A 12,434-nucleotide genomic window follows, 5' to 3' on the forward strand; every position below is an offset into this window, starting at 1 on the left:
CCCTGGCTCACCTCCCCCACCCCAGCCTGTTCACCTCTGACCCGGCGACCCTGATGATGTCACTGCCCTGGTTCCTGGGGGGGGGGGGCACTATGTGGGAGGGAAAGCCTGTTGTCAAGGAGCAGGCCTCAGCTGGAGGGGTGTGGCTTTCTCCCCTCCTCCTGATCTGTCTTCCCCCTCTCCTCCTGATCTGTCTCCCCCTCTCGTCTCGATCTGTCTCCCCCCTCCCCCTCTCCTCCTGATCTGTCTCCCCCCTCCCCCCTCTCCTGCCACTGCCCTCTCGCTCTTTGTTCTGTGTGTGTGTGTGTGTTGCCAGGCAGGACTTGACCTATGCATGTAAGGTAAATTGCTATATAATCATAATGACAGACCAAATGGAGAGTGTGTGTTGTGTAGTTGTTGCTGTGCGTGCCAGTCGATGATAATGAGTGGCTCTGCCAGAACCCAGAAACCTTGTTAATATTCCAGAGGTGTCACACACAGACGCACACGCGCGCACGCACGCACCGCCCTGCCTCCGCACTGGCTGTTACCCAATGATGTCATCTTCCTGCTGACTGGCTGCCTGGGCACAGAGGGGAGGGGAGATGCGAGCTAGAGGACGAGGGAGAGAGAGAGAGAGAGAGAGAGAGGGAGGGAGGGAGGGAGAAAGGGAAGAGAGAGAATGCCGGCAGTGGTATGGGTGGATGGTTCTTCAGCTATGAGACTGAGGCGTGTGTGTGTGTAGCCCTTGTTGTGCAGCGAGGCGTGTGTTTGCGTAGCGCGTGCGTTGGGGTACGGGGACCGAGCAAAGAGGGGCTCCCCAAAACCCCGCCCTCCAGACGGCATGAGGCGCCTCATCTGCAAAAAGATCTGTGACTGTGAGTGCAGGGCTGGGCCCGGGGTGTGTGTGTGTGTGTGTGTGTGTACGTTCTCTTCTGTACGGATTTGTGTTTACTTTCATATGCAGTGAACCTGCAGTGCTGTGTGTGTGTGTGGTGCCAAGTGACAGCCTGTATGCGTTGGTGCGTGGCAGAATAAAGACTGCTGACGGACACGCAATTTCTGCTGTTTTATTGATGTTTCAGACCTTGTTGACCGGCCTTACGGGTGTGTGTGTGTGTGTGTGTGTCTGTGTGCTGGGGACGTATGGAGCAGGGTGGTGGTTTTGGTGCATATGTCGGTCTTGCTCAGTGGTTGTCACAGCGACAAGAGCAGGACTACATTTCAGTGCCAGCGCTTTCATCTTTACCTCCCAGCTTGTGCGTGAGCCAGGCCAAATGGACAGGTGAAAGTCAGTCAGGAGAAAGGCAGCTAGTTGATGAGTGTGTGGTTTGCAGTCGTTCCTCTAACCCTGGAGACAGACTGTCAATGTTACTGCTAGCAGTGCTAGCACACTAACATAGAGGCTGCGGAGAGACTGTCAGTGTTACTGCTAGCACACTAACATAGAGGCTGCGGAGAGACTTTCAGTGTTACTGCTAGCAGTGCTAGCACACTAACATAGTTTCCCTCCAGCCTCTGTCAGTGGATGAGTGGGCGGATGTCTTTACTGCCAGCTCTTTGTGTGTGTGTGTGTGTGTGTGTGTGTGCATGTTTTTGTGTGCAAATGTTTTATGGGAGTGTGTCTGTAGTGTGTGTGTGTGTACGCTTGTATTTTTTGTGTCCGTATTTAATGTGTACATGTGTATGTTTTGTGGGAGTTTACGTGTGTGTAAGTGTGTGTTATGTGTGTGACTGTATGTTGTGTGTGTGTGACTGTATGTTGTGTGTGTGACTGAATGTTGTGTGTGTGTGTGTGTGTGTGTGTGTGTAAGAGTTTGGTAAGCCTTAGCAGCTTCACCTCCTGGCCTGAAGCCTGGTGTTCTAATTAGTATTGATTACTGATCCTGACCAGGAAACCTCCCTTCCTCCTTAAACCCTCTTTTTCTCTACCACCCCCCCCCCCCCCCCCCCGTCATCCTCTGTTTTCTTAATCAGCCCTTTGCAACAGTCAGAGTGGTGCACTCGTGTAATTCACTCTGATCCACCATGTCTCCTTCCTCCTATCAAACATGTCCCTGAGGATCACATGACCACCCTCTAACTCCTCCCCCTCCTGCAGACCGCAGTTTTGACGGTGACGACGACAGCGTGGACGGCAACCGGCCGTCTTCAGCTCAGGCTGCCTTCAAGGTCCCCAAAGTCCCCAAGAAGACTGCAGAGCCCTCCTCAGCCCGCCGGCCTAGCGCCACGGGTTCCGCCAAGATGGGTAAGCACACACACACACACACCGTTGACTCTCTTACGCAGTAAGGGATGGTGGAAAGAGCAGCGCTCTGGTTATTTTGAGTTCTGAGACACTTTCATGTCTCATCAGGACGGCGATATCCGGGTTTCATTGATGTTGCGTATGAAATCTGATAAGATATCACTTCAGTAGAATACCTTCCTACCGGCTTCCTATGGTCTCTCTTCTCTCGACTCTCTCCCCTCTCCCTCTCTCTTCTCTGCTGTCGAAGTACGAGACTGAGAAGGCTGTTGGTGGCAGACGAGCCTTTCCATTGATCCCTCCATCTCTCTCTCTCTATCAAAGGAGGAACTGTTCCCACGGCTAGGCAGTCGATTCAGGGCTGATTGTTCAATTGTATCTATAACAGGACACCACTGCTATAGTCACAAACACACACACACACACACACACACGTCAGCTGTGTCAGCTTGGGTATCTCGAGCTCTAACTGGAAGAAGAAGATCCCTGTTTTGTTCCAGAACTGCCTACGAGGCTCCCTATTGAAGCATGTCGACTGTGCTTCTATCTTTGCTGACTGAGTCAACTGACACTAGATGAAAAACCTCTCATGACCCTTTAAAGGCCAACCAGTACTGTTTCCCTTGCTCTGACTAGTTGACATTTAGGGCTGTGTGCACTAGCGACCAGGGCCTCCCAGATATAGTCATGCTGCACAGTGACAGGAGAGAGGCCAGCCGTGCCAGTGATGAGAAAACCTCCGTAATATCCTGCCCCAGGCGTTTGCTATTTGAACACGCTTATTAACCCTGTGTTTGCCACAGTCCGGGGAAGTTCCCGTGGTTCCTAGCATGCTAGCGGTCCGCGGTAGCCTCGCTGTGTTCATTAGCGTTTAGATTAGCGTCCGCCCACACACAGCCCTGGACAGTAAGAATAGAGAGAGAGAAGGGAACAGAACAGACAACCAGGCCTACTAGCTAGGAGAACAGAGCGAGGCGTAGTGCTCCCAGCACTAAGACCCCAATGTCCAGCGACTCGCCTTGGCCTGGGAGGATGTTGGTGCTTCAAAGCGGTCTGGAAACCCAGGCCCTGAAGGCTCCAGACACAGAGAGCTGGGCTGAGCAGTGACCTCCCCACACACCTCAGACTCAGTCCTCTTTAGAGAGCCGGTCCACATCTCTCCCTCAGCTGAAGGACTTGGGGGGGGAAAAAAAAAAAAAGAAAGAAAGTTTGTTAATGCAGTTAATGGTTTACATCGATTGGCACAGCTCTTTATGGGACTGTTTTGATAGAGCTACTGTATCTGACTGACACCAGCTGAACAGGGAAACTAGCCCTGGGGAGGGAGAGGGAGAGAGAGGGGATAGAGAGAGAGAGAGATTAGATTTCCACTGTCAGCTTCCACCCTCTACTCCTGCCTCCCATCCCAAATGGCCTTCCCCTACTTTCCCCTCCTCCCCCAATCTTCCCCATTACTCCTGCTCTTTCCTTCTCATGTTCCCCCTCCTCTCTTCTGGCGGCCCTCCTCCTCCCTGCCTTCCCGCCCTCTCCCCAGTCCAGGGGCGTGGCCCTGCTCTCGTTGTGCCAGCCATCTAGGGGTCATGATTGACAGGTCCATTACTGACAGGAAGTCCATTAGTGATGCAGGGTGAGAGAGAGAAAGGGGATGTGCGTGTTGTTGGTTGGCAGAAGAACTCGTTCAATCATATCCATGTTTCCTAGATTGAACCCTTTTACTCTCATGCACGCGCGCACACTTTCTCTCTCACACACACACACACACACACGCACACACACTGACTACTGTGTTTTTCAGGTTCGTCGAAGGAAGGTGCTGGGGGTATGGATGAAGAAGACTTCATCAAGGCTTTCACTGATGTCCCCACTGTACAGGTAACACACACACACACACACTCACACACACACCATTTAATTAGGAGAACAATTCCAAGCACTATGTAAGCCAGACTGTGAAAATTCCTCCTTGAGTGTCACCGTGGCGATCATGTGACATGGTCATGTGACGTGATCATGTGACATGGTCTCTGTCAGATCTACTCCTCTCGGGATCTGGAGGACAACCTGAACAAGATCCGGGAGATCTGCTCCGATGACAAACACGACTGGGACCAGAGAGCTGCTGCTGTGAGTCACACACAACTTCACCCCAAACACTGACCTTAACCTAGAACTACCCCAAACACTGACCTTAACCCAGAACTACCCCAAACACTGACCTTAACCTAGAACTACCCCAAACACTGACCTTAACCTAGAACTACCCCAAACACTGACCTTAACCCAGAACTACCCCAAACACTGACCTTAACCTAGAACTACCCCAAACACTGACCTTAACCTAGAACTACCCCAAACACTGACCTTAACCTACAACTACCCCAACCACTGACCTTAACCTAGAACTACCCCAAACACTGACCTTAACCTAGAACTACCCCAAACACTGACCTTAACCTAGAACTACCCCAAACACTGACCTTAACCCAGAACTACCCCAAACACTGACCTTAACCTACAACTACCCCAACCACTGACCTTAACCTAGAACTACCCCAAACACTGACCTTAACCTAGAACTACCCCAAACACTGACCTTAACCTAGAACTACCCCAAACACTGACCTTAACCTAGAACTACCCCAAACACTGACCTTAACCTAGAACTACCCCAAACACTGACCTTAACCTAGAACTACCCCAAACACTGACCTTAACCCAGAACTACCCCAACCACTGACCTTAACCCAGAACTACCCCAAACACTGACCTTAACCTAGAACTACCCCAACCACTGACCTTAACCCAGAACTACCCCAAACACTGACCTTAACCTAGAACTACCCCAACCACTGACCTTAACCCAGAACTACCCCAAACACTGACCTTAACCCAGAACTACCCCAACCACTGACCTTAACCTAGAACTACCCCAAACACTGACCTTAACCTAGAACTACCCCAACCACTGACCTTAACCTAGAACTACCCCCAACACTGACCTTAACCTAGAACTACCCCAACCACTGACCTTAACCTAGAACTACCCCAAACACTGACCTTAACCCAGAACTACCCCAAACACTGACCTTAACCCAGAACTACCCCAACCACTGACCTTAACCCAGAACTACCCCAAACACTGATCTTAACCCAGAACTACCCCAAACACTGATCTTAACCCAGAACTACCCCAACCACTGACCTTAACCCAGAACTACCCCAAACACTGATCTTAACCCAGAACTACCCCAAACACTGATCTTAACCCAGAACTACCCCAAACACTGATCTTAACCCAGAACTACCCCAAACACTGACCTTAACCCAGAACTAATCCAAACACTGACCTTAACCCAGAACTACCCCAACCACTGACCTTAACCTAGAACTACCCCAACCACTGACCTTAACCTAGAACTACCCCAAACACTGACCTTAACCCAGAACTACCCCAAACACTTAACCCTTAATCTTACTGCCTATCTTGGAACGTATACTTCATGGACTCTTGATTGGTAGAGCTTTTCTTTGTCCTTCCGTCTCATTGGTGGTGCTCGCTGTCTGTCACGTGTGCAGATGAAGAAGATCCGCTCCTTACTGGTTGCCGGGGCGACAGAGTACGACTGTTTCTACCAGCACCTGCGTCTGCTGGACGGAGCCTTCAAGCTCTCCGCCAAAGACCTGCGCTCCCAGGTCGTACGAGAAGCCTGCATCACCGTGGCGTGAGTACCCCACACTGTGTCTGTGTGTGTGTGTGTGTGTGGGTGCCTGCCTAGTCTGCAGCTTTGAGTCTTGAGTCAGCATGCAAGCTTGGTTTCATAGCTGTCAACTATTACTCAGCAAATGTTTACCTGTGTGTGTGTGTGTTTAGCCATCTGTCAACAATACTGGGCAACAAGTTTGACCACGGAGCAGAGGCCATCGTCCCAGTCCTCTTCAACCTGATCCCCAACTGTGCCAAAGTCATGGCCACTTCGGGCGTGTCTGCCATCCGCCTCATCATCAAGGTCAGTGACACACACACACACACACACACACACAAGCGTGCTCTCTTTATGCCCTTGTCACACATACACACCAACAAACACTTTACAGCACTCTCCTTGTACACTAAAACACACGTACGTCTGCGTTTTATTGAGCTCTTTATTGAGCGCTAACAGCAGTGTGTGCTCATGTAAGTCTGGTCCCTCCGCCGTCCCTCCAGCACACCCATGTCCCCAGGCTCATCCCCCTCATCGCCAGCAACTGCACCTCCAAGTCCGTCTCCGTCCGAAGGTAAGAGAGAGGGGGACAGATGCCAAGCCTCATTGGGGTTGAATCATAAACGCAACCACGTTATACCATGACCCTCCAGTCATTCCTGAAAGAGCTGATTTCCCCTGGTGTTTCTTGTCCTCCAGGCGCTGTTATGACTTCCTGGAGCTGCTGCTGCAGGAGTGGCAGACTCATTCCCTGGAGCGGTCAGTACTGACTCACCCACTGTGTGGAGCGCTGGGCCTGAGGGCTGTGTTCAGGCCAGGGCTGTGCCTGAGGGCTGTGTTCAGGCCAGGGCTGTGCCTGAGGGCTGTGTTCAGGCCAGGGCTGTGCCTGAAGGCTGTGTTCAGGCCAGGGCTGTGCCTGAGGGCTGTGTTCAGGCCAGGGCTGTGCCTGAGGGCTGTGTTCAGGCCAGGGCTGTGCCTGAGGGCTGTGTTCAGGCCAGGGCTGTGCCTGAGGGCTGTGTTCAGGCCAGGGCTGTGCCTGAGGGCTGTGTTCAGGCCAGGGCTGTGCCTGAGGGCTGTGTTCAGGCCAGGGCTGTGCCTGAGGGCTGTGTTCAGGCCAGGGCTGTGCCTGAGAGCAGGAGTGTGACGTGTGGTGTGGTCTCTCTGCAGGCACACGGCCGTGCTGGTGGAGAGCATCAAGAAGGGCCTGCGAGACGCCGACGCTGAGGCCCGAGTAGAGGCCCGCAAGTAAGACACACACACATACACACACATATACACACACACATATATACACACACACACACAGAAGCACACGCACACTCTCTCTGTCTAACCCTCTCTTACCCAAAGTGTCTGTGTTCTTCATGCTGTACTAACCCCTCCCCTCCCCCTGCCAGAGCGTACTGGGGTTTGAGGAACCACTTCCCAGGAGAGGCTGATGCTCTCTTCAACTCCCTGGAGCCGTCCTACCAGAAGAGCCTGCAGTCGTGTCTGAGGAGCTCCGGCAGTGTGGCCTCGCTCCCCCAGAGCGACCGCTCCTCCTCCTCTTCACAGGAGAGCCTCAAGTAAGCTCCTCCCCTCATCCTCTCCCCTCATCCTCTCCCCTCATACTCCCCCCTCATCCTCTCTCCTCACCTTCTCTCCTCACCTTCTCCCCTCATCCTCTCCCCTCATCCTCTCCCCTCATCCTCTCCCCTCATCCTCTCCCCTCATCCTCTCTCCTCATCCTCTCTCCTCACCTTCTCTCCTCACCTTCTCCCCTCATCCTCTCCCCTCATCCTCTCCCCTCATCCTCTCCCCTCATCCTCTCCCCTCATCCTCTCCTCTCTCCTCATCCTCTCTCCTCCCCTTCTCTCCTCATCCTCTCTCCTCATCCCCTCTCCTCATCCCTCGCTTGTCACCCCTCTCCTTCAACCTCTTGTTTTTCAGCTGCAGCCCCCCCCCCCCCCCCCCTCCCTCCCTGTGTTTTTTTCACCTCTTGTTTTCTTTCCTCCCCCCAGTCGGCCACTAACGTCTAAATGGTCTGCTGGCCCAGGGAGAGGTGAGTCCTGCGCGCGCACACACACACGTAAACATATACACACACTTGCACACACACACCCCTCATCATTTGTCCCCTTTTCTACATTTGCCTGTCCAGCACAGTGACTGTATGTGGATATAGCGATGTATGTTTGTATTTGGCCCACACACACACACACACACTTGCTGTGTGTGCTGCTGAAGGTCTGTGGACGTGATGTCCCGTGTACCCGTCATGTTTTGGTGTCTGTGGCGTCACTGTTACTGTATCCGTAGTGGTCTGCATGTGTGTGATGTGCGTGTGACGTGTGTATCCTCTCCACCCCACCCCCTGCTCCTCTCAGTCCCCGCGGGGTCAAAGGGCGGGGCTTCCCCGGCCGCCCTGCAGCGTTCCCGTAGCGATGTGGACGTTAACGCAGCAGCGGTGGCAAAACACCGGCACGTCGGGCAGCCCGTTGGGACGGGAAGACTTAATCCCGGTTCCTACTCCTCACTGGGTAAGGGCCCTGTCAATCAAGCAAGATAACCAATCAGGTCGGGCGGCAACCACGTCTGTCTACAAAGCAGAAAGTTGACAGGCAGTTTGACTCTCATCGGTCGAAAGACAAAAACAAATCAATATTTGGAGAGTTTTACTTGACAGTGAGTGTGAACGAGGGGGTTGGGGGGGTGGGTGTTGTTCCGGAACGTGAGGTTAGAACCCCATGATCATGAGATGCTACAGAAGAGAGTGTGCCTCTTAGAGGAGTGTGCCTCTTAGAGGCAGAGCAGTCTGAGTCAGGACTGCCTCCAGAACACTCGTAGGTCAGTGAGGCAGATCACACACACACACACTCTTACACACACACTCTTATACACACTTTGTGTCGTCCACTTGCACGGCGATGTGGGCCCACGACATACAGGATGTCCGTCTCTCTGAACCCTCCTCTTGCGGCCTCTCTTCTCTCCTCCCTCTTCCTGTCCTCTGCTTTGGATGTTTCTGCCTGTGGCTTGTGGATGTGTTCTCTGTATGTTTCATGTATCAACATGGCCTCTACTTGCGATGAAATGTTCTTGCATGCGTAGTGGAGTCCTTTATCGATCATTCAGACTCTCCAGCGTTCCCCACCCCATTACAGGTCAACCCTTGTAACGAGATTGCTGTTCATTTGTTACACTTTGTAATGTCATTAATGGATTTTAAAATTGGAACGTTTTGAACTAGATATGCGTCTAGAGAAGTCCAACGCTAAGGCAAAATGTAAAAAAAATATATAGAAAAAAATATATATATATATATAATTAAAAAATAAATCTATATATATTAGAATATTCCTGCCCAGAGTTGTGAGTCAGCCGATCAATAACAGGTCCCTTTACACTCATCGTTGTTAGACGTCACCCTAGCACATGCATGGTTCTGTTTAAACAGTCTTCTTACTAACACAGCCACTGTGTTCCTCTTTCTCTTCCTTCCACTTTCCATCTCTCTGCGTGTGTCTTATCTCTCTCCTTCACGTCTCTCCGCCTGTAAAGACGAGGCGGGTGATAAAGCGGATGGTAAGATCATCTCATTCTTCCACAGGCTCCTCCCACCTCTCGCTTCTCTCTCGTTTTTTTTTTCCTCCCCCTTTTCCTCGTTTTCTTTTGTTTCTCTTCCTTCCCGCATTGCATTCTGGGGTGTTTACCTCAGTTAACGCGCTCTGGAACCACAGCGCCCCCTGCTGATTGTCACCTGCACACAACCCCTCACATATCACCTCACTCATGTCTCATTCATCATCATAGCTCAGAGTAGCAGTGAGTGTTCAGGAGTAATTTTGATCATGGAGCAGATGGAAAAACGTAATGTTTTGGTAACTGTAGTAAAATAATGGTTGGTGGTTTGAGGTGACACTTACACCATCCTCACTCTCTGTCCTTAGGGGCCAGGTCAAACAATGGTAAGACTAGTGTGTGTGTGTGTGTGTGTGCGTGCGTGCGTGTGTGTGTGTGTGTGAACAGGTAAGTGTACTGTCTGAGTAGACTAGTGTTAAGCAGTAGAGCTTCTTAACTGCTAGTTGTCGGCTGCTTCATAGGGGGCTTCATTCTTCATTCCACTCGTCGTGTGTTTATGAGCCTGCGTCTCGCTGCGGACAGGCAAGTCATTCTGCTGTCCTCAGCCTGGGTGGCGTCCTCCTCACGTGTCGACCTCTGACCTCCAGGGCGCCTGCGGACCAAGCAGCCTCTCTCCACGCCGGGCGGAGGCTTGAGCCAGGTGGACTCGCGCGGCCGCAGCCGAACCAAGATGGTGTCCCAGTCCCAACGTAAGCTCCGCCCCCTGACACGCACACCACACACACCATCACTTTCCAGTGCCGTGTGTTTTCTGATGAGCGTAGTAGGAGTGGGTTCACGACACACACTTTTTGGAGTTGCTGTGCTTGTCTGCTAACAGTGACGATTCGCCCCCCTACAAATGTTTTTGTGCCTTCAGGTTCCGACGAATCAGATTGCACGCCAGGTACACTGTTCGTTTGTGGGAGAGCAAGAGTTTTTTTGGTGTGTGTGTGTGTGTGTTCTGTAGTGGGAACACATGCTGCTATCATACCAGTTTTTGTGTATGTGGGTTTTGAAGTGTGTGTGTGTGTGTGTGTGTCTGCATGCAGTGTTGTCTCATCACTTAGGGTGGTGTGAAGCGTTTCTGCTTCTGTCAGTAGGGTTAGGCAGACACGACACGGTGATCACATGACACATGTACACTGCATCAAAGTGTGTGTGTGTGTGTGTTTGCTGCAGTTTTACATGACTGTGTGAAGCTGAGTAATGCTGCCCATTACCACTCTGTCTCCGTGTCATTCGATCTCTAATACCACATCAGCCTTCCAAAATTAACGTTTGGGCGTGTTGATATTGTAATTGTTGCTGTAAATCTCCCCCAGGGGGTTCGTACTAAACACCGATTGGACGGCTGGCCTATTGTCTGCCTGGTTACAGACGACCCGTGTGCTCTAGGTAACCAATGGAACTTGAGGATGAAGAACTCCCTCTTCTCAGGTTCACATGGGTTTAGCACTGATCAGGATTTGAACACAGAACGCAGAGAACAGATTCCGAGAAAGACAGATTAGGATAGAGAGAGAAGAAAGAAGGGTTCTGTAGAGAGTCCATGAGGGATTTGTGGCTCTGTGTGTGTGTGTGTGTGTTATTTTACTTTTGAGGCATCCTGATTTTCCTCCATCGTGACCCGGCTTAGCCTTCATCATCTTGACGACGTCACATGTCAGCTATCCCAACATGCACTGCTGTTCCTCATCCATGGCTGGCTGTGTGTGTGTGTGTGTGTGTGTTTCAGCGATGAATCGGTGCTGCTTATGATTTATTTCCTCTAATAGAGGTTGCTTTGTGTTGGTTTTGGCCCCGCCCTCATTCTGTTGGCTCCGACCAATAGGAAGCTCCCATGATGCTCTATGTTCTAACTCCCATGACGCTTTGTGCTCTAACACCCATCATTCATTCATCTGGTTTAACCTGCTGTTCCTTCCTCGCCTCCGCTCCCCCTCCTCCCAACCAATGGGCTTACGGCTCCTCCCCCTCTCAACAATCCTGCCCTCTTATTGGCTCAGGATCTCAGTCTGCTACCCCAGTTGGTGGTAAGATTCTAACAGTAATACCTTTTTATACCCTCCTCTCTCTCCTTACTCATCCTCTCTGCCTTTGACACACTTTCTCCCCTCACCCCCCCCCCACTCCTCCCATTCAGACTGGTCACCTGGGGCTCCACCCACTTTGTGGCTAAAGCATGCTGGGTCTTGTAGGCACACTCAAACTTGGCTGCTTCCTACTCACTCTAACTGCACTGCTCCTTTGGGCTTGAGGGTCCCCCGGCCAGGGTCAAGGGTCAAGGATCAGGGTTAGCTGCTGCTGTGTGCTCAGACCACATCCAGACCTGAAAACACTAGAGACCAGAACAAGGTGACAGATTAGAGAGACAGATTTGGACGGAGGGAGGAAGGGAGGGCAACAGAAACAAAGAAAAAGAGAAAGCTTGTCATAGTTTACCCGCCACAACGCTCTATAATTGCTAACTGAGAGAGTAATTATCACCAGTGTGTATTGCAGCATGCTCAGACAGATCTACCAGCAGGGAGGAGACCTGCTCCTCAGGTCCACGAGACAGGCCTGCTCCCACACACCCTTCCTCCCGTCACCTCCATGAGGCATGCTTTAGCCCCCACCTCACTGGGGGGTGGCTGCTGGGGAACGCTGCTGCTGCTCCGTGTGTGTTACCAGGCGTGTTTGTGTAGCGGAGACGAGAAGCGTGTGAAGGGGTGTTTGTGTGTCAGACAGATCAGCGTGATTAGGTTCCAGTCGTGTGCCCGTGAGGGAATCCCACCACTTCCTAGTTCACTTCCTAATTTCACCACCTCCTAGTTCCAGACTGTGGGTGACGTAGTCCCCTGACTACTGTAGTCATTTCATGATCAGCATCATAGAGCTTCCTGTGGTCTCATACT

General features: G+C 51.8%; 1 protein-coding gene across 18 annotated transcripts in view; it reads left to right on the forward strand.

Moving 5' to 3' along the window:
* Positions 1 to 12,434, forward strand: part of clasp2 (cytoplasmic linker associated protein 2) — a 45,681-nt gene that overhangs the window by 18,693 nt on the left and 14,554 nt on the right. For 12 of the 18 annotated variants that reach the window (XM_084696642.1, XM_084696647.1, XM_084696644.1 and 9 more), the window contains 15 exons: positions 2,084 to 2,230; positions 4,026 to 4,102; positions 4,262 to 4,354; positions 5,807 to 5,952; positions 6,102 to 6,237; positions 6,438 to 6,508; positions 6,634 to 6,693; positions 7,102 to 7,179; positions 7,332 to 7,499; positions 7,935 to 7,975; positions 8,301 to 8,453; positions 9,864 to 9,881; positions 10,143 to 10,244; positions 10,415 to 10,441; positions 11,544 to 11,570. In XM_084696642.1, coding sequence (XP_084552768.1) covers positions 2,084 to 2,230; positions 4,026 to 4,102; positions 4,262 to 4,354; positions 5,807 to 5,952; positions 6,102 to 6,237; positions 6,438 to 6,508; positions 6,634 to 6,693; positions 7,102 to 7,179; positions 7,332 to 7,499; positions 7,935 to 7,975; positions 8,301 to 8,453; positions 9,864 to 9,881; positions 10,143 to 10,244; positions 10,415 to 10,441; positions 11,544 to 11,570 — 1,344 coding nt within the window. The remainder of the gene's footprint in view (positions 1 to 2,083; positions 2,231 to 4,025; positions 4,103 to 4,261; positions 4,355 to 5,806; positions 5,953 to 6,101; positions 6,238 to 6,437; positions 6,509 to 6,633; positions 6,694 to 7,101; positions 7,180 to 7,331; positions 7,500 to 7,934; positions 7,976 to 8,300; positions 8,454 to 9,863; positions 9,882 to 10,142; positions 10,245 to 10,414; positions 10,442 to 11,543; positions 11,571 to 12,434) is intronic. The other 6 variants (XM_084696643.1, XM_084696652.1, XM_084696645.1 and 3 more) reach the window with 5 other exon arrangements.

Source organism: Hypomesus nipponensis, chromosome 4, assembly GCF_054491055.1.
Source record: "Hypomesus nipponensis isolate SF chromosome 4, ASM5449105v1, whole genome shotgun sequence".
In the NCBI taxonomy this organism is placed as follows: Eukaryota; Metazoa; Chordata; class Actinopteri; order Osmeriformes; family Osmeridae; genus Hypomesus; species Hypomesus nipponensis.